Source organism: Phalacrocorax carbo, chromosome 15 (genome assembly GCF_963921805.1).
Source record: "Phalacrocorax carbo chromosome 15, bPhaCar2.1, whole genome shotgun sequence".
In the NCBI taxonomy this organism is placed as follows: domain Eukaryota; kingdom Metazoa; phylum Chordata; class Aves; order Suliformes; family Phalacrocoracidae; genus Phalacrocorax; species Phalacrocorax carbo.
This window is the reverse complement of record NC_087527.1, coordinates 16,307,294-16,329,175: the sequence shown is the minus strand read 5'-3', so window position 1 is coordinate 16,329,175 and position 21,882 is coordinate 16,307,294. Positions and strand designations below refer to the sequence as shown.

At 42.0% G+C, this 21,882-nt stretch overlaps 1 protein-coding gene across 1 annotated transcript in view; it reads right to left on the bottom strand.

Moving 5' to 3' along the window:
* LOC104053725 (protein HIRA) overlaps positions 1-21,882 on the bottom strand; it is a 37,270-nt gene that overhangs the window by 12,793 nt on the left and 2,595 nt on the right. Inside the window, exons 2-15 of the mRNA XM_064466581.1 lie at positions 15,627-15,689; positions 14,769-14,879; positions 13,898-13,988; positions 13,293-13,387; positions 12,334-12,429; positions 10,892-11,052; positions 9,840-10,007; positions 9,200-9,313; positions 7,409-7,479; positions 4,524-4,629; positions 3,692-3,919; positions 2,908-2,993; positions 2,255-2,449; positions 711-881 (exon numbers count right to left, since the gene is read on the bottom strand). Of these exons, the coding sequence (XP_064322651.1) occupies positions 711-881; positions 2,255-2,449; positions 2,908-2,993; positions 3,692-3,919; positions 4,524-4,629; positions 7,409-7,479; positions 9,200-9,313; positions 9,840-10,007; positions 10,892-11,052; positions 12,334-12,429; positions 13,293-13,387; positions 13,898-13,988; positions 14,769-14,879; positions 15,627-15,689 (1,756 nt within the window). The remainder of the gene's footprint in view (positions 1-710; positions 882-2,254; positions 2,450-2,907; positions 2,994-3,691; positions 3,920-4,523; positions 4,630-7,408; positions 7,480-9,199; positions 9,314-9,839; positions 10,008-10,891; positions 11,053-12,333; positions 12,430-13,292; positions 13,388-13,897; positions 13,989-14,768; positions 14,880-15,626; positions 15,690-21,882) is intronic.

Genomic DNA, 21,882 nt, shown 5'->3' with positions numbered 1-21,882 from the left:
AATTATGATAGTAATTTAATACATCTTTCTTCCTCATCATATGGTTAAACCCTTTGATATAAAAATATGGAGGTATTTAGTAAAACCACATTTTACTGACAATAAGTCGGGGAACTACATACATCCTTCTTGAGACCGCTATCACGTGCTTTGGTGAAGCAGGAATACTTACACCATTACACACCACGTCACAAAACCAAAGGCTTTTTTTTTTTTTTAAATCACGTGAATCCAGAGCCAAAACCCCTTAAAATCAAAGCCTCTACACTCTGCATGCCTTCAGGGCACAAACCCAATATACATCTGCAGCTCTTATGATGCTAGGCCCTCTGCAGACACGTACGGGAATTTATCTGGAAGTACATCTCGCTCTTGCACAGAGACACAGGCTGGTTTTGTTGGTCCTCTAAGGAGCAGAGCTGCGTGCAGCCGCACGTGGAGGCACGCGCTCACGCCCTCTTGTAACAGCGGGTTTAACTCACAGTATGTTGAAGAGTCTGCTCGATCCCAAATGCCAGGGACAAACTCACAAAGGGATACCACCCGCGAAGACCTGACCTATTCACAGCCGTCTCCCTCCTTCCAATTGTGGAGGAGACCCAAGACAATTTCTAGAGCGCCAGCACCACAACATCCCCGCCACAGAGAATCAGCGTTTTAACTCCCTACATTACTCTCTTTTCTTTTTTTTGCCCCAGGCTACCTCTTACCTGTCCACAACAGTCTGATTTGTATTTGTTACAACAGCAGTCCCTGAGGTGGCTTTGGATCGTTCTGTAAATCTAGAATCAAATGCTTTCATAGGTTCAATCTTGGATGGAGTTGTCAACACAGAGGAAGACGATGCAGGAGGAGCAGTCGAGGCAGAGGTAGCGTTTACACTGTCAGAAAGAGGGACAGGAAAACAAGGATTGAAAGAAATTTAGTATTGGTGAGATGCATGTCTCATACCAACTGGCTGGCATTTGTTACACTGGCCAGAAACCATACTGAAAACCTTTCACACAAGCACATACGTGAATTATGACATGCTTTTTCCCTTTCCATCAGTATCTTGCAAGCTTTGCCTGCTCTCTAAAGCTGTTTATGATACATCTCAGAGTTAAGAGCTTTGTGTGGCCACATAGATATATCTAGATTAAAAAGACCCTAATTCATTCATTACGTATTTTTAATTCAGGAATGAAATGATACTTTCAGCTGGTACTTACGCAGCCAAAGGCGAAGGATGACTATTTCAAATGATGACCGGGGTTCCCGGTTTTATCCCTTGTTCAGGTTACCGAACACATGGCATTACAAGATTTTATTCCACTGTATCAATCAAACAATTTGGGCTGGAACAATTCAGCAGCCAGGTTTTCATTTTGTTATTGAACCCTAACTAATTATTAGGCCTTTCCAAGCATAACTCTAAGGCAAAGGAATGGGTTTTCCCCACAATAAAGCATTCCAGGGATCTGTTATTTGAACAGCTGTTTACTTTAAAGATTCTTCAATTCATTCAGAGAATGAACTGAAAGAAAAAACGGCTCTAAGATAACTGATGTTTGTACTAAAAAGCTGTTAGAGGTCCAATTTCCAAAGAAAAGGAGACTTAATAGTTTCATGTGTCAATCTTTTTTTAATCCATGGACAATTTCGACTGAATTTCATGGAGCGGTAGAGGTTCCAAGGACATTGTGCTCTGAACTAAACGCACATGAGAAGAAACCAAGTCAGTGTTACCACTGAGGGAAGAGCAAGTAAAATTTAGTTGTTCATAACGAATTTGAAAGCACACCGGCCATCAGCACATGTGCATCGGGACGCCAACGTCACTGTGCTCCGACGGGGCTGTGACACAGGGAAGAAGTACTGCCGTGTCTGAAGAGAGACCTACAGGACGGGACAGAATCTGATGGAAAGCAGGCTTCATTACTTCCGCTGCTGGAACGCCTTCTACTATTCACTCACAGCGACCCAGCAATCTATAAGCCAGTCAGTTTGTCAGAGCATTAGCAATCAACCGTGTACCTCATTGCACTGAGGTTTGTTTCCACAACTATGCATGTGGTATGGATTTATTCATTACCGATTTATCGCTATTTAAAGTAACCAAATACTAATAAAATCTTGATGTTTTCAGGGCTGTTAGATTATTGAAGTTTTGAGGTAAGGAAATCACTTCAATAACTGCTTCATTACAGAACTGTAAACGAGAATTGAAAACTAAACAGTCACGTAAGTGAGAAACAAAACTGCAAATACTGACCCATCTTTATTGGCTGCATCATCTGTTGGTTTTATACTGGCTGCTGTTGGCTCTGCAGAAGGCTTTGAAGTATTAAGGGAATTTGCTGCATTAGAGTCTAAGGACATGAGCTGCTGATTACTTTGAGAAGACATCATTGAGCCAGAGAGAGATCCAGTTATTGGGATGCTATTGAAAAATGCTGTAGAAAAATCCCTAAGCAAAAAGACAAAACACAAATATTTCTCAAAAACACTTTCAAAATAATTGAAAAATAATAATTTTAACTATTTAATCCATTCTTCCCTTTTGCACATGTGGCTACTCAAATAGAACCTCAATAAACCACCAACAGCTAACTTTGCAAAGCCGTTTCTCACACACAGAGGACACTAAAGCCAGTGTCAATGGAGACACGAACCTGCAATACACCAGGGTATTGTTCGCTCATCTGTAACGGTAGGTAATGAGAATTAGCCTTATCTATCAGAGGTGAGATCTCAGAGCTAAGAGAACGTAGGTCGAAACTATACTCTGGAAGTACGCACAAGGTATTTCCAGCAGCTGCTTTAGATGCCGTAAGATCAAAATAAGTAGGAATTCTTAGTTTGCAACAGGAAAAAAAAAAAGATCAGAAGCTAAAGAAGGACTTTAAAGACCACTTCCAAACGTACCCAGTATCCAGCTGAGCTATGCAGAGAGGCGTGATCCTTCTCCGACCATCTGCTGTTCGTGTTTCAACTTGTTTTTTTAAGAGATTCTGTTGAGAAATGTATTTCATCGTTATTTCCAATAAATAGGAGATGCTGTTTTATTTTTTCCCCAACTGACAAGCATAGGCGCATTAAAGAGGTTCATCAATTAAAAATCTGTTAACAAAGATTTCTTCCATATTGTCTTTGAACCGTGCTAATTCTGCATAAATAGAATCAATCCGTACTTTTATTAATACAAGTGTATTTTAATGCCACAACTTTTTTTGACCAAAAGTGTTTTTTAAGTAGAAGTTCATATAGTATGAAGTAAAACAGAATTCTGATTCTCTCCACATGAGAGAGTCAAGCCTGACACGTTCTCATCTGTGCACGTTGAATCCTTCATTAAAAGTTGTGTTCTATGTTTAGGGGAGAATTAAATAACACTTTCAGCCTCCTCCACTAGGACACTGAAGCACAGTTCTACAGCTGGACTGTTATCAGCTACCTTTGGTTTCCTTTCTGCGCACCGAGAATTTAGCACACGTCACAGAACTACCCACCAGCCTTCTTCCGCATCGTCTTACTTCTGCTTAAAAGCTTTTCAACCGTTCCAAGCCCAGTAATGCCGGCTGGACCCTTCAGGAGTTGAAAGGTGCTGTTCACCATTAACAAGGAAGCAGAAACTGGTTTTATCATAAGCGGTTTGGTATTTATGGGCTTGGCACTTGACACTACAAAGGGACTACCCAAGACCACCTACCTTTCTAATATCCTCCAAGCTCTCCCCATTAACCATGCTCGCCACTTTGGGAGCTGCGGTCGCAGTCCCAGACGCCTCCCTCATTGATGCGTTCTTCTGCTCCGCCTGCTGCTGTTGCTGCCTCTGTTGATACTTGAGCATCTCTGGATTCTCAATGATGGTGGTAGACAACTGAGCTTCGGTCATTATGGCTAGGCTTTTACCATAGGTGGACTGGTGAATGTTGCTCTGTGGGCATTAAAAACGTATCACGCAAAGAGTGACTACGACTGCTGCTGGCATGACATCGCTAATTATGATCGATGGAATCACACAAATCTAATGGAATCCATGAAATGCAAACGCCCTCTCTATCATTTACACACTACAGATGTTTTTCTTCCTTATATTTTCAGCTAACACTAAACCAATATCTAAAATAATTGGGATTCAAAGCTTTAGTTGCTAATAGCAGTGAGAGGAAAAAACAGCCAACAGCAATCAGTTTAAGACAACTTGCATATCTGCAAGTCAAAGAGTAATTCTGAAGCGTTTTGAAGCACCCACTCCTTGTTGCCTCGGCCAAATAATTACTTCAAATGTATAACGATGTGTAAGCAAGTGGATGTTTTCCAAAAAGATTTTCTTTCCAGAATAGAAACTAATATCAGAAATCCATTTCTTGACTACTCTTCTCTGATGATTTGTAAAGTAGACAAGAACACATTATTCTGTAATATGGCAATCAGTCACTACACACTTCTGTAAATCTGTAAATAAAATTCTGTAAATTTTATTTGAATCAATACATCCCTTAAAACACGATCACAGGCTCTCTGAGCGCTCGCTGTACCTTTTCCTCCTCGCTGAGTGGATCTCCAAGTTCATCCTGGGAGAAGTCCAAAAACGCCACCGATCCATCCATGGAACACACTAGGATACCGAGTCCATTAAGGGTCCTGAAGGAGAGAAAGGTCCATCTCTGTGTTTTCAGTCTCTTTCATTGATGCAAAGGGGCAATACAGTAAAATGCTCAATAAAAATCTTAGCGAAAGATTTATTATCACAGTAACTACTGATGGAACGAAAGAAGCAGGGTGGCAAGGAGGCAGCGTCACAGGCAGCAGGAGCCGTGTGCTGATATTCCTTTGGAGCCTGCACACAGGGAGGTGGCGTTAGAACAACACACCTAGCCAGGGCATGACCAGCACCACGAAAACCTTTCTGCAGGAGTAAAACAACAGTGTTCACAATGAACAACAAGAGGAAGTTATAAATGTATTTCCTTCAAAAGATGTACAAAATCTGTGTGCTAATGGAACTGGGTGAAGCAAGGCGCCTTTAGCAGCCAAGCCATTGATACACTTCTTTTAAGGCCGTACAAACTCCTGTCTGGGGCCCACGGAAGATGAAGCTCCATCATGCACGGAAAACAATTAACAGTCCACTCTTATAAAGAGCTTATAGTCCAAATAAGCACTGGAGGAAGGAGAAGGGATGAGACTCTTAAGAGAGAAGCTCTATATGTTGGGTAAATGCCTCTTCTCTATCAGCATTATCTCAAGGAACAGCAATAAAAAGAAATCAAGATGTGCATCTCAGGAGTCCAAAAAAATCTCTATTTTCTCATATTTGGGGATATACTGTAACCCTCTTCTGGAGGTATCAAAAGATTTTCTTGGTGGACAAGAGAGAGGAGGAACTATACATTCTAGCCTTAATGGAATTATAACCTTCCATATATAACCTATTTTTTTTTTCAAGTGTGCAATAATTGATAAGTTTTGCCTGCTAACCCAGCAACTTCCAATTATAGAGCTCACAGAGACAGCACCACAGTGGTTTAGAGATGACTTGTCACGGAGAACAGAACAGGAAAGGGAAGCAGGCAGAACTCTGCAATCCTATCCAAATTAGTCCAGCAAGGCTTAAATATATTACATGCATCACATCACAGCTACAGGTGTTTGAAAGGTCTTTTCCCAGGGTGGCTGGTGCCCTGATAGCATCATACCCAGAGAAGTGAGCCTCAGCACCGTGTAACTCGGTTAACCAAGTTAACTAACTACTACAAGTTAGAAAATTATAAAATCTTGTCGAGAGTCTGCTTGCTTAGCAGACAAAATCGCTGAGGTCCTGTTGACCTCTGGATCCAAACAATTGTTCCATGAAAACATAAACATGCTCAGATATTGTGATGATGGATCCAGGTCTAAAACTCTATCAAGTTTTGTTGAATGTACTCAGTCTGTTTTCTGCATGGAGCATGTTTCTGGGAACATTCCATGTTATTGACATTTTAGCCATACACTTCCATTTGTAAACAGGATATAAACTAAGAAGCATCCTGAAGATCCTTTGTGTCTCAAACATCCCACAAAACCATTTCCTCAGAAACTGCAGAACATTAACAAGCTGCTACTCCTGATGACTTTATCCCATGAAAAATGTGCAAATTGCGGATGGAGAAATAAAAAACGCTACAGGAAAACAAAACTATTCAAAGCTATTGTACTACAACAATAGCAGCGCTTCTCATGAAACACCCCACTTACTGGCTCGCTACCCTTAACCTATTCATGAAAGAAAAATGTTTTGGTTTTGAAAACTTTATTTTGCATGTAATCAGCTGTGTGCCCATTACGAAAAAAATTAGTCTTTTCTTGTACAGAAGCCTTAACTCTAAACCACCTGATGCGTAGGTGCAGAGGTATTTTTTATTACCATTAACTGGGTAGTCTCACAGTTATTTCTCCCTTATTATTCAAGTCTTGCAGTGAATAAAGAACTATTAACTTCTGCATTTTTTATGACCTGGCCTTAGGAAGAAAGCAGGAGAGGAGAGAGCACCACTAACTGCGGGGAGAGGAGAACGAGACGTGGGACAGTAGGCTGCTGGGAAAGCGGGTGGTCCAGCTCAGCCCAAATCACGAGGGATGTCTGCAGCCTCTTGGGAAAGCTCAGCACTTGTGCTCTGATACATCCTGTGGCTGGTGGTTGGGTGTGGCTGGAACAGAAGGTTCATTATCCCTCCTCGGAGACTTGCTACACGAAGAGTAGCCTCTGCTACTCTTCAACACCGAGCGACCTACACCCTTGACACTGCGCTGCAGCAGCACGGTGTAACTACATTCTTACTAAAAACAAAAGCTATTGCATTTACTTTTTTCATACAAGAAAATCCTTCAGGCATTCAAATCATGAGCAAGTAGTGCGTGTGTATGTATAAAAACACCTGTATGTATTTAAAAAAAAAACCACATGTATAAAATGTTAAAAAAAACCCCACCCAAACTTTCTCTTTTGATGTACTGTCTCCTTAGGCACAATGGAAAGACTGGCCTAGAAGGTTCACCTGGGTTTGTCATAAGTCTACGGTGCAATAACTTTTCATAGATGGAACACGCACAAAACTCACCAGGTCCACCACATCACAGTATAACACACATATTCTATGAAAAACATTTCAGAGAATCATAACAAGGAGGAGCTCATTCTCCAGGTATTTTACTGCACCATATTCTAAACATATTATTTTTTATTCAGTTTTAATGTTACACAATCTCAAGTGACCGCAAGTTAGCCACTAGTGCTACTCCCAAAGACAGTGCAGTGGAACCAAAAACTTCACTTGTGTTCCAACAGCTGTACTGTTTTAAGGAATTTCCAGTTAATGTGTGTCCCTAGAGTTGACAGCAACACTTTGGCTTTTGTAACAAACGGCAGAAAACAACTCACCAGGAGATGTCCATGATAGACTTGTCAAACAGCTCATGTATGACAACTAAAGGTCGCTTCAGGCACGTGAGCTTAAAACAGAAGGAACAACACTCAGAAATTTAGGAGTTCTATGCTACCACAAATATTACCCCATTAATACTCCCCCAGAGTCTAACAATATTCACCAGACAGGACCTGGCCAGGAGACAGCTGCACGCCTGATGGCGCGTTTGGAGCGCCTAGTTACCCATTCCGCCACTGGCACAGAGAAGCTTTGGAGAAGAACAGCTGGCATTTGACCCTCTCCTCCTTTCTGAAACTCAGACTGAGTTTCTCAACCAGCTTTGCCTTACATCACATTCACAGAGTGCTCTCTACCACTCAAAAAGTAATTCTGCAGCTACAGACAGCTTCTATTCTAAGCTTTGCTGCGATAAGGGTGTTGCAAACTGCCAGCACAAAAGGACGACAGAAAACAGATGAGGTTTCTGTGTCCTCACTCGGACTACTTGTCTAAGTGAAGCCTATCAAGGGCAAAGAGCATTTGACTCAATTATTCTTAAAGTGGATCCCTCTACACTTACATATCAGCTTAGTAATAAAGAACTGAATATGAAAATTCCCAGTAATCTGTTCTAAATCAGATATTCTAAGCTCTTTAATGTTAAACCAATGGACTTAATATCTATAGGACACAGTACAACTGAAATGAAGCTGAAGAAGTCAATGTGATGTAGGATGTTTCATGCCTGTATGTTCACAGAGGCAGTGTAGTAGTCATCTTCTGTAGTTATTTCTTTTATGTTTCCAAGGTCTGTGTTTTATATATATCTGTTAAGCTCTCCATGCCAAAGACTGCCTATAAATTTGCATCTCTATAATATTTAGTATAACCTCAACAGGCACCCTAAGTGAAATCATAGTATAAATAGAAAGTAAAATACACTGAGTGTGATACTTTGGTACGGGCATGCACTGGTAGCACTGCCAGAAACAGATTTAGTGTTATGAGTTTAGCGATTGATGGATAAATATCACACTGGAATCTATAAATAGTAGATTGCAGTTAGCAATTGGTGTGTTCTGGCAAACGTTCTCATCACAAAGCTTCACAAATCAGTTAAATTTATTCCCCGTCCTTTGCAGCTGCCAAACAACCCGTCTTGCATTTCTAAACATGAGAATAGCTACTCTTCCCTCAGCCAGAGTAACAGTTCTAGTGTAGATTTTAAAGTAATACCCAAACTAGAACTGAAAACTTGAACGTGTACTTAAAAAGCTCATTCACTTCCATGTTCTTTTCCATAGGAAAGGCAGAAGCCAAGGACTGAAGCCAGAACGAAGCAGAAAGACGAGCTGTATATAATGCTCAGAAACAGTTATCCTGTTCCTGCTATGTTCTCCTGGTACCCGTAAAAGCAAGACTAACAAAGCTAGACTCTGAGAGCGATTAATGGGTAGGTGGGCTAAACATGGAGAAACAGTGAAGTCTTTTTCTTGTGAGACTCACATGGAGAATGAGTGAAAGACATAGGAAGAAGGTAGGGCTGAATTATGTGCATTAAGTGTGGTAACACATTATTTCCCTTAGCAGTTCCCCACCCCTTACCAGGGCAACATACTCTGCCCCTGGCTGCTGGCTGCTCTTGGCTTTGGAGAAATGAACTAATACCAATCCGCTTCCTTCCCCCCAGCTAATCCTGGAACAACAGGGAGAAAGGCTAAACTTGAACCTAAATATAAGACTTAATATGAAACTCTCACCTCATCCAAATGACCACAAGTCAAAGGCAGCAAAAACCCACTTACCCAGACAGAAAGAGATCGATCCTTACTACCAACGGCACAACAGCAGTAGGGACAACTTGACTTGGTGGAGCTCCCGTTCTTTTGTTTCTTCTTGAAGATTTTTGGATTGAATTTCTGGGCAAACGAGATGTCCCAAATCTTATTAAAGTAATTACATTTTAGTAGGAGATATGCTTTAAAAGCAAGTTTTCCACTTAATGAAAAAGAAACATTTCATAGAAACCAAGCCCCTAACCAGACTCTGTAAGAGCGCTGACAGCAGCAGTGCATACCTTATTAAGGGGCTTTCTGAACGCCTTGACAGGCATGGCAAAGAGCATTAATTTTACCAGTGATCAGGGACCCACCAGAAACCTAAGTCACTTGAATCAAGTCACTGTGCAGCTTAAAAAATCAGCCTTTGGCATTCCTGACATGCTCCTGTACTCCCCTTTCTTATCTTGTTCATCTAGGTCCAGTTCTCTCATCACAAGGCAAGCCGATTGCTTCTAACGTGTAAAGTTGACATTTTTTAAACACCGCCATGCGTTTAGTTTATTAATCTTGACACCTATCTCCACCTCTTGTCCCATTTATGCACAAAATTATCAAAAAGCACGCATTAGAAATTTTACTTCAGGGGTAAATTAATATCACTCACCACTACTGTAACGGCCTTCCGATGCCCTACAAAATCCATGTTGGTTTTCCATCCGTCTCTCTCAATGATCTGAGCAGTAGGTCCAGAATTATTCATGGCATGAGCAGAAACAAGATAGTGGCCATCAGGTGACCAGCTAAGGCGCAACACATGAGTTGTCCCTCCACACTGACAAAAAGAATAAAAACAAAAAACCCAAACCATACTAGAGCTTTAGAAGTGTTTGGCACAAAGGATTTGAAATACAAACTATTTATATTTTAGATTTAGGGAATATGATTACAAAGTAAGTCTTGTGTGGATATAAAAGAATGACATTATAGACAACTCTCAGCACTTCGGCCATGTTTATAGAGGTGATCAAGTGTAACTTACAAAGCCCTGCCTAAAGGGGGAGAACTTTAAAGGAAACAAAATGTAAGTCTCTTCGGACCGCGTACACTCAGTATCCATCACAGCCCTAGTCAGTGACGGGGCTGCAGCGTACCGACCGCTAATGATGACACTTCAGCTTGCAACACCAGCGCACACACGAATTTAGGTGTTTATAGTCTATTACTAAGAGTAATTGCACTAACCACGATGCCATAAGACCACTGTGAAACACTCCGCTCAGTAAGCACAAGCTTGATCTCCTGATCAAAGTTATCACACCCCAGCCCTATGGTGCCAGACCAAAGATCCTTCCTAAGTACTTACCTCGTTCGTGATAGTGCCCAATAGAAGATCCACAGGGAAGAACGTAAGAACAATCAGTGTGCCAATGCTGCCTTGGAATAACCTCTGCATTTCCAGGAATTTACTTGTTTACATAACCCGTGTAAACCTTTGGCACCCACAACATCCAGTGGCAATGAGAGTCTCAATTTAATCACATGTTGTGTGAGAAAGTAGCTCTTTTTCCCCCTTTTGAATCTGCTACCCAATAGTTTGATTTGATTTGGCACTGTTAAATTAACTAGAGTTTAGATTTGTGCAGAATCAGAGTTATTCTTACAACTTTCATTCATTCTCTAGGAATTCACTTTGAATGGTCACCCATCCTGAAGTACCTCATCAAAGGGTTTTGTGATGCTGGTTTCCAACTGCCAGTCCATGGTCCGCCACACCTTCAAACTTCGATCGTCAGCCTGAGAGGCAATATATTTTCCAACAGGATCCCAGGTCAGCCCTTTCACCAAGCCAGAGTGCCCCTTCAAAGTGGCGAGAATTTCTGTGCGAACAAAGTTGAGAACGGAGAGGCATCACTGACACCTCCCTTAGGACAGACTGTTGAGATTTACAAGATCTTTTTGAAACAGCATATTAAATATAGCCTCTTCTAACGTACAAACAACAACATATCAACCAAACTGGAACCTGTATGCAAGCCAAGAACGATATAAAGAAGTGGGAAAGAGAACTCTGGTCAGAATAAGGGGTGCAAAAGTCTATAAGGAACAGATCAGAGCAGGCAGACCAGCAGAGCACAGGCAGTTCAGAATAGCACTTCCAAGCTATTGAATCAGCGGTTTAACCGGAGCTTCAGTTAAACATTCACTCTTTCCTCTGTACCCAAAGATTATCACAACTAATTAAGCTTTGTGCACCAAACATGACTGAACAGACACACAAGCCTGGCAGACCTGGTAACCTACTTTCAATCTCCTGCTTATCAGACTGCGAAAGGAGAGGCTGAGTGTGCTGCACAGGCAACCCAGCCAGCGCGAGAGTCTAAAAACTCTGATATCAGGATTGGAAGCAACCCTAAAATAAATGGCAGTGACTGGGCACCCCACAATGGGAGTTTCAGCCTGCATCAAGTTACATGGCGAGGAGGAGCTGCCAAATAAAGGCGCGTGCTCCCTAACCGCCGCAGACCCTCGGAGGCTGGCTAAAGCTGTTGGCACACCGGCTGCACCTGGCAGCGCGGTCCCCGAGAAGCAGAGGCCTCAGGACTCTGTGAATTGCCAGCACTGCGGCAGTGGAAGAAGGGAAATGGCCATCATATATAACACTTGAGCGCTTCTGCTACTGTGAGGCTCCCCTAGTCCGTCCTTCCTCCTCTTCACCCTGTAAAGTCACGCTCCTCATTAAGCAGCAGCATTTAAAATGGGGTAAAGACGACAACGCCCCCCCACAGGCAAGCAATTGGGAAGCCCTGTAGTACAAAGGCAACTCGGAAAAATATATACAGATGTAATATCAAGCTGAAGATCTATTTATTTGGTATTTTGCAGAGAAGGTAAAAAAGAAAATACATGTAATAATGACCTTCATGTAAAACCAGCAGCATGACCTGAACGTAGCTGTTCTCTACGGCAGACTGGAATCCGCTGCCCACTGCCATCCAAATGTGGAAGAAGGACCGACCCACCGGACTGCAAGCATGTCATCTCAAAAGACAGACAACCCATTCCCAGATAGATTTTCAGCCAGTGAAATAGACCCATGGAGGGAAGAACTGCTCACAAAGCTGTACGTACTTGCACATCTGAACTATAAGAATTCTCACCTGGAAATTTGACAGCGTTCCAGATGACAACAGTGTTATCCACGCTACAGGACGCCAGCCAGGCATCATGCGGAGACCACGCTACATCCATGACATCTGTTTAAAAAAAAAGTTTCCATATAAGACGTTGATGGTAATCAGAGAATCCAAACGTCTTTTTAAAAAGAACTTGTGGAGCAACATTTTTTTCTATCACCGGGAAATGATTATCATCTCCCTAGGGCGGAAGGTAAGGAAGTACATAGCAACCCCATTGGGAATGAGGGTCTCCAAATTATAATGTTCAATGGGGAACAAAAAAAGAAAAATTCCAAGGCAGAAAATGCAATGTTTAGTAATTATAGGCAGTACTAATGCCTGCATAAAGTACTTTGTCTAGTTTTCAATGAAAAAGCAACTGGGGCTATTGCAATGCACTTGCTTTATTCCAGCACACGTGGAGCGATCAAAGCGATTTCCGTCTTTATTTCAACCATAGCTCGTGTCAGCAGGTGCAAAATGCGTCTGAAATTACCTTGTTTATTCATCTTCTGCATTGCTCTTTGGGTATTTTTTCTAACTAAACATTAATATTCTTTGGAATGCAAAAAACTTATCATTTGCCAACCAGGAGATTATTCACTGCAAGTACGAACACTTACTTAAATAAAAATACAGTTTAGCTTCCTTTATTAAGATTCATTTTTAGGCAAGCAAATAGCAAATTATAAGTTTCTTAGTTGCTAATTTTTCTACTCATAGTTGACGGAAATGTTCTACTACATTGCTGGAAGCTACTTGTATGAAAATCGGCATTTGATTAAAAACAACATTTTCTTTCAGATTTTTTTTTGTTTGTTGCTCTTAAAAGTAATTACTGACTTACCACCAAATATACATGTTTTGAGCAAGAAAATGTATAAAAACTTTTTTTTTCCAAATACATGCAAATTATGTTAATTCAACATCTTTTAACTTACCTCCTGAATGGCTTCTGAGAATCGATACACACCTCCACTGCTCCACATTAGTAAGTTTGCTACTGGAACCAAACACCGTGCTAGGTCCAATGTACCTAATTAAAATAGAAACAGTTACCAACAGAACCACTTTGAGTGGTTTTGGTTTCTAAAGAAAATCAGCTGCACAGTACACTTCTTTTTTTATAGTCTGTTATTCCTGCAATGGAAACTGAAGCAAAATAATGTTTTTTGATGAGGAAAGTAATTCCAGTTATTAAAAAACTAGCTTCAATAAGATGTACAATTTCTATGGAGAGCAAAAAATGCCAACATTAAAGGTAACACTCCAAATCTCATCAGGCAGCTTTCTTCAAGGACAGAGGAGGATGCCTCAGCTCCTCGAGAGCAGAGAGACTGCCCGGGCAGCAGCGGCTCCGGCCCAAGCGACACAAGGGACCAAGCCTCCAAGACCAGCGAGGTGGTGGCGCGGGTTTCAGCTCCTCACGCGCCAGGCCAGGCGGCGAGCTTACGCGAGGCCGGCACAGGGAAGAAGCGCTAAGAGGCGCGACAGAGTAACCTACTTGAAATAAAACATAAAATCGAGGAGGAAGAAACATGCTTACGCAGCTCGTTTCCACACCATAATCAACTTGTCATCTCCCCCTGAAGCCAAGTAAACTCCATTGTTTGACCATCGCACACAGTTCACGCAAGCTGAAACGTAGAAAAGAAAGTTTCTAAGATGAAACATGAGGTAAGTGGGTCTGGACTGGGACAGAGTTTATAACACGCAAAACTTGACAGGAGATGTTTAGGATTTAAGTGTGCTTTTTCCGCTCAAAGCAGTTACTCTGTCTGCTTTAGATAAATGAACTGGTACTTATCTTTCAGTAGCAGTTGAGGAGCTTCTTACTTTAAAAAAAACCTATTTCTTATTTGAAAAAGCTTCACCAAAAGTAGCTCAAAAGAAGAAAGATTAATATTCATCTAACAAAGGGAACTGCTTCTGGTAAGTGAGGTGGGGTTAAGAGGGCAAAGAAGGAAAGAGGTGTCCTGCAGAAAAGAAAGGGAACAGCTCGTTCAGGTAACTACACTTTCAAATGTCACACGCAATAAACCCAGCAGAACTTAGAACTATAACCAATATACTTCATAAGATGTTTCCTTTATATTTATTTCTTCTCTCGCCCTTTCCTTCAGAGATCCCCAGATTCTCACAACGTGCGTTACCCATTACTTTGTGCCCACAGCTGGGAAAAGTTCACAGGGAGGTTTCCAAAGGTATCTGTATTTCTCTGTATATTTCCCCACATTTTAACAACATTTTCTGCTGAATATCTAAAGAAGTATATAGCCAAAGTGTGAGACCACTCTGCTGTACTTTACTGATTCGTTCACCACTGGGCAGGGCGTGATATCTGTAATTACAAACATGCAATGCTTAGGCTTCGGCAAATTACCAGCAGCCAGTAAAAAAACCAAAACCTTTGTTACCTAAGTGATTGTCCATCTGACAAAGCATCTTGGGAATATTTTCATTCTTTTCATCTTCCTCTTTCAGGACAGGAGCCATATTCCAGATCACAACTTTCCCAGAATCCTGACCTGTAAGAGAACAAAAAGCCTCCTCTTTTAAATACATGCAAAAAAGCTTTTCGATTTCACCTTGGTTCCAGGACAGATGCTAAAATCCAGGCACTGCCGCAGTGGGAACTTTGGAAACATCTGAATACAGATGCCATTCTGGTACAATTACACCGCGTGAGAAGCGCTTTATTTTTCTTGAAGCTACTAAAGAAGTTATACAGCCTTGTTCAAAAATCATACTGCACATAATGATACCAACTATAAGGATGAACTATTTATAATAAAATTGTATTTTAAAAGAGAAAAGATACATTCAAATCCTAAATTGCAACTGTTGTAGCCAACATAAAATTATTCACTATTATCATCCAAATAATATTTTTGCCCATATTTCTTGAGCTATTCCATTTATATAATTGGATTTTTTGGGGTACCAATAGCTCTACTATTCAGCAGGTCAAAAAAGCCCAACTTCACATTCAGTTCCTCTTCAAATAAAAATGAAATTTGGCCAGAATGGCCACAACTCAATTACTGCAGCTCCTATCTTGATGTCCAGGAGGAGGAGTATATCAGAAAATGTAACCCTGCCTTCTGCAGTAACAGCAGCACTTTTCAATACATTTTAATGACTGTTATCTCTAAGAAACAGATAATTATGTAAGTGATGTGCTTTTAAGAGGGTCAAACCGATCAAAGTGTTGTGAAGGCACAAGATTATTACTACAGCCCAAAGTACTGCCTCCTATCAGTACACAGACATACCTTGTCCTCCTGTTGCAAACTTGGTCCCATCTGGGTGAATGTCCACTGAAAATATCGGCTTTCCTGGAATTAGAGAACAAGCAGCAACACATTGAATTGTTTTGCAGCCAAGGGAATGCAGGAACGCCAAAGGGACCGTAACTCTTCCAGTTGCCAAGTATCTTTCTTCTAAAAGCCCCAGTTGTAAGGATTACAGCTGACTACAAGAGCCGAAGGCGACTTGTGACGGGAACGACAGCCTATTAAAAGCGCATACGGATGTTACCTCGCCATAACAAAGCAGTGATAACCAAGGACACCTAAGCCAGCAGGATACGCCAAATACCTCAGAGCAAAACAACACCACAAAGCAAGTGCCAACAAGGCAAAACTGTATTTGAGTAAGGAATTTCTTCCAGGTTTCTACGGTTCATTAGCTGATGACCTGAAGCAAGTTTTGTTTTGGTTTCTGTTTTTGTTTTTTTTTTTAAAGTCCTCCCCGATCTCAGACTGCATCTCTTGGTCCCACAATTACCTGTCTCACATCTAAATCCTGTTGTTATGAAGCGCTTCTACCACCCGCCTAGCTTTTATTTTTGTGGCTTCCATATAGACAAAGCAAGACCAACCAACTCTAATATGACACTTAAATCTTTCAGTTCTCCGTACGCTACACCTTTCAGAAGAAAACTAAGTTTATGAAAATGTAAACCGTGCAACAAATAACTAACATAGTTGGGGAACAGCTTTGGAAACCAGGCAGCCCTCACCCTCAGCCTATTGTGCTCCGACCACTGGATCACATACGCTCTCCTGTACCCTCACAGCTCTTTTAACCTGTGCAGGAGGAGAAGGAAAAGGGGAAAAGTAAACTTACTGCCTTTCAATGATGCTCAAAGGGCTACCACTAAGGATTACTTGAAGGGATACGCATGTGATTTCCACATTCAAGTAATTTTTGGCAGCGGTCCGAACCCTTTCAAAGTGGAATGCGTCTGCAAGCAAGATCACACACATACCAGCAAAAAATAAGGCAATTTATCATAACAGCCAAAAGAACTAGTACCCACAGTACCAAGATTATGCGATAATCTCCCCATGTTTGTCAATACTTGCACTGTATCTTCATAATAAGTTAAGACATAAATGATAAAACTTGGAGAATTTATCCAGCGGTAGGTTTTACGTTACAAGTAGTTGAATCTGAACCCCTTGACAGTGAACTGCTAACAAAACCCTCATCCAAATAGCCAGTATTTCTTACTTTTTGAGGGATATGCATTTTGCTTCACGCCAACTTTTATTTTCTGTGTTGACTTGTTTTACGGTTTATTTTATTTGGATTTATATTGCAACTCTGACATGTGATTCCCCTTAAAATTTTCACAGGCAGCCAAGCAAAGACCTTACGCACAGTAGGATGGCACTCAACTGACATTCCTTCCAAGTCCTTCAGACCACATAAAACACATAAGCTGAGACTTAGCTGTGGCTTTTCTTCAGATTGTCGTGCCTGGTTCTATCTTTTATTCTATTAACTTGAATGCAACACACAGGGCTAAGCTGAGTATTTTGAGAAGCACAGGCAAGCAGCAAGCATTTATTTTGACCTTCCCAAGATGTGGACATTCCCTTAAATTAAACCAGTGCATCATTTGCAATAGTTTGACCTGCTGACGCTTACAGAAACGGGTCATTCTGTAGACCTTATAGGTGGCAAAGGTTACCTTTTCAATCTGCATCAACAGTCTCAGGTGAGAAGCATTGCTATACTCTCAAACCTGCCATTAGACACGAGGAGGAGAGTGCTCCTTCCAGGACTGCAGTTAGCAAAGATCTTTCACTTGTCCTAACCTGGCTCGTTTTGTCTGTGTGTCACTTGCACCAACAGGAAACAGTTCCCCAGCAAATCCGAAGGAATGGTAACCTCTAACGCAGGAGGGATAATGGCTTCCAGAGCCAGCACGGCACCCATGAACACGGCTTCAGAGTTTAGGTGGTTTGTAGCTTAACAATACTGTATTTAGAACCGGTTTAACAGATGCAGCCGTCTCATACAGAAAAACTCATTCCTCCCCTCTCTGACTCCACCGCTCCTTCTTCCCAAAAGTCTGCATTAAAAAGTAGCCGTGACCAAAGCACACGCTGATACCTTTCTGACAGATACGCTGGCTTCTCATTATTCAGGAAAGAGATATGCTATACATGCCGAAACGTTGTGAAATAAGGCATTGCTCCTGTCGCTTTGCAAAAGTTACACACATGATGCCATTTTTTTTTCCTTTACCAGGTGTTTAAAACTATCACAGCATCTCCAACTTCTGCCTTATCTTAAGAGCACAACTGTATGGGAGCAGGAACAGTAGCTCCCTTCCTCCTTCTGAGCAAAGTTTTTGCACAGACCACAAATGGGGTTGATGAAATTTAGCAAATTATTTTACTTACGGAGCCAGAGGTAACTTAGCTACAAATTCAACAAAAAAGCTTAAAACTGGCCACATCACATGATGGAAAATGTCCACACCTAGGCCAGTACTCTCTGTTTGGAAAGCAGTGCTAGACGCCTCCCTAGGGATCCTTACAACGGCAGCACACAGTGCTTCTTCTGAGGATAATCTTCCAGCTCCAAAAAACTGCAACTCTGACTCTTGAAGCCCTCAACAGGTTTTTCTTCTAGAAATTTAATCAGCCATCTCGGATCCATAAATAACATCAATAGCCCCTAACACAGAGATCCGCTGCTCAGCCACAGACTATGGGAAGAGTCACCTACTTCACGTACCCTGCGCCTGCTACCTGTTACTGTGACACCCCTCAATGCTTGTGCAGGAGAGCGTTGAACACAGTCACTTGACATGGAGCCGCCTGACACTCGCAACTCTGCACGCGTTCCTCGCGTCCCCAGCCCTCCCACGCCTAGCCCAAAGCTCCTGCTCTACTTAGCCATTCCTTGCACGAAAGCTGTCTTACACTTTTGATCATTCTGGTCACGCCTCTGTCAGCCCCTTTCAGTTCTCCTGTACTTCATGATGCGGAGGGGAACTAGCATCAAAGGCAGTGTTCAAACGCAAACGATCCATGTCTTTATAGGAGGATAATGTCTTCTTTTTAGTTCTTTTCCCAGCATAAATCTGGGTTTCAATCTAATGAGCACTGAGCAGATATTTAGGATTATAATCACTTATGAAAAACCTCAGACCTCGCTGGAAGTCATCAGGTCACAGGGTGTTATTTCATATGAGGAGTTTAAAAAGGGTATGGACTTTGCACCCAGGAAAGGCAGCGGTAATAAATGAAGCCCTCAACAACAAATCAAATTTCCTACATGGCTCAACTGTGATCCAGGAAGGGACCTTCTTCCACAGGTAACTAATAACGCACAATGATTGACCCAGTAAACTTGGGCGTTTTCTGCAGGATTTGCCAATAAGCTTAAAGCACAAAGACTTGCGAACATGAGGCCTGTCAAATTAATCTCCCGCAAGAGCCAAGTAAATATCGTTTCCATCTGATAGATAATTCCTAATAAATTGGACTAGTTTAATATGCCTCAGTCTCACCAGCAACGTCTGGATGCACCCAGGGGTTAGCCTTTCAAGACATGCTGTTTCTCCCTAGAAATGTTAGTTTACTAAATCAAGTTCCAGACTTCTCAGAGTTTGTACAGATAAGAGTCTTCCATTTTCCATATACAGGAAATGTGTCAAACTACACCCAGCCTCAGCCTGTCACACCCTCTCCTTAACAGACACTCTGTGTTAATCAAAATACAAACAGCAACTGCAAAATGCCATGTCGTGCACTGGCACAGCAGAACCCTTACAAGTCAACCTGGATGAAACGCTGTGCACAGGTCGGTCTGGATTTTACTTCAAACGGCTTTGGATATTATTCCAAGATCTGGGGGTAACATAATTAAACACGGGCTGTTCGGTTTAGAGCCCACGGCTTTCAGTTCACAACACTTCCACTGCGTTCTTCTACTTCAAGTTGAGGTAATTTTATTAGTGGAGGAAAGCACAAACTTGAGCCGACAAGAGCAAACCCAAGAGGGAAGCAACTACTTATGAGCCAGCCCAGCACCACAGAGCATCAGGATTTCATTCCTGGCTCTGGCTGCAACGACCGCTGGCAAAGCCAAGCGCGGCAGCAGCCGCCCTGTTCGGGAGCCTGCAGGAAGCAACGACTACGGGATACAGGAACCAAAGCTTCCACCACTTCACCTGAAAGGATCATCCGCATCCATTTTCCAGGCAGCAGCAGAGCTACTGCGTGTTTCAGCACTAGAAAGGGTAGAGACTCGCCGTGGTGTAATCCAGACTAGAGAGAACCTCGTCCAGACCCTGCAGCCAGTCCTCAGAAAGCAGCTGTAGCTTCGCTATTTGTTAGAAAGCAGCATCTCAACGTCACAAACGGTTCGAAGTTCCTACCTCGCACAAACACTGCGTGAAGCCTCGAGTCAGTTTTGCTACAAACTCGTGTTCCCGAGTACAGAAACAGGTGAAACGCAGGAGCTCACAGCAGCGTAATCACAGTTTCAACGTTCGCAGTAAAAGGCATCAGAACGGCAGCGCGCCGGCTCGCAGAGGAAAACCTTCCCAGCGCCCGGCTCCAGAGCTGCGTGCGCTTTTCCCGGCTATCGGGAAATGTGGGGCTTGTCATAATTAAATTAGATTACTTAGATTTGCTCTCTACACTTTTATGTCTAGCCCTTAAAATAGAGAACAAGCTCAAGAATCGTTAGATTGTTTGCCCAACAAGACTTGTATTTGTTTCCATTTTTATCCACCTACAGATGTCAAGTGATTTAAAAAAAAGAGAGTACAGGTTAAGTGATCACCGGACAGAAATTTAGTAAGACAAAGTCAGGACCAGGGTGCTCTTCCCTCCAGGGTACCGTTATCAAGGGAATACCACTTACAGCGGCGGATAACTGCCACTGGTTAGAGCTACGAGACTCGTTCTGTGCTACTTCTGGGTTATAAACTGATCACAGATACTGCATTTTTCCTCACTTCCTTCATATTCTCAAAATAACAGAGACAGAGCCACTACGTGATAGCGACCGCTTGCTTCCCTGGGTCCATGCCTTTACCTGATTGCGGCGTTAGATGCTGTCGAAACGAGCCAAAAGGTACAAGGTCCCTGTTTCAAAGTGACCGAATGCTTCCAAGTGCTCTTAACTGGAGAAGCGTTGAACTTCCTACCAGTCACCAAGCATCAGAACAAAATGCAAGTGATTCTTAAGCAGTAATACTGAAATCTAACAGTGCATTTTAAGACATTAAAGTTTAAATTACTGAAGCTCCCAGCATCACGTTGTATGCGGAAGCAAACCAGGTTCATTAAAAAATGGGCACCTGACAATAGACCAGATGTCTTGTTGGATTATTTGTTTAAAGAACCCAAATATACGTTAGGTACTTAAAGACATACAAAAAATGAAGCAAGCTTGGAAGTAAAAGTTCCAAGTAAGATAATTCAAACCCAAGGAGAAGGTCCCATCTTTAAAAAAATACACCAGCTGAAGAAAAAAAGCAATTGTAAATATTGCACCATTTTTGTTTGTTATTTAACTTTAGGCAGTAATCAATGAACTAGTGAGACAATTTTACGAGAATTTCTACCAGAACATGAGTGAGTTTCGCTTCTAGCCCATCTGATACCTAACATCCAACATGTCTCACATATCAATTCAAATATTTACATTCCACCATTACAGCATGGAGAGATAATAAACTCCGTGCCTGTACTTAAGCAGAAGCAGGCTCCAATTTCTACAAGTTGCTACACACGAAGAGCACCGTGGGCTTTCCATGGGTTTCTCGGAATCACACGGGACTTCCTTTCCTGCAGGGCTCGGCGTTTGCCTGCACTAGCCATCTTTACGCACCAGAGCTCTCGCAACCTTGCGTGCCGAACACGTACATACAACTGTTGGATGCGTGAGGCATCTTTATAGAGGCACTGAATGGAAAACTGGGAAGGAGAAGCAAACCACATCATCTGTATCTTACCGTCGTCCGCTCCCACCCCACACTTTTCAATATTCACCCTTGCTCTAAGTCAAAAAAACACGGAAGAGAACACAGCAATAATGAGAATGTCATGCAAAAAATCTAATAAACCCAAGTTAAGAGGGTGAAAAGCTTACTGAAAACGCATCTGAAGAAGCATTTCCAGTAAGTACTCAGATAAAGCGACACGAAGAACCCCAAGCCAAAAACCTGTAGAGCCAAAATGTGTTAAATGGCTTTTACCGCGAGCGCACGGCATC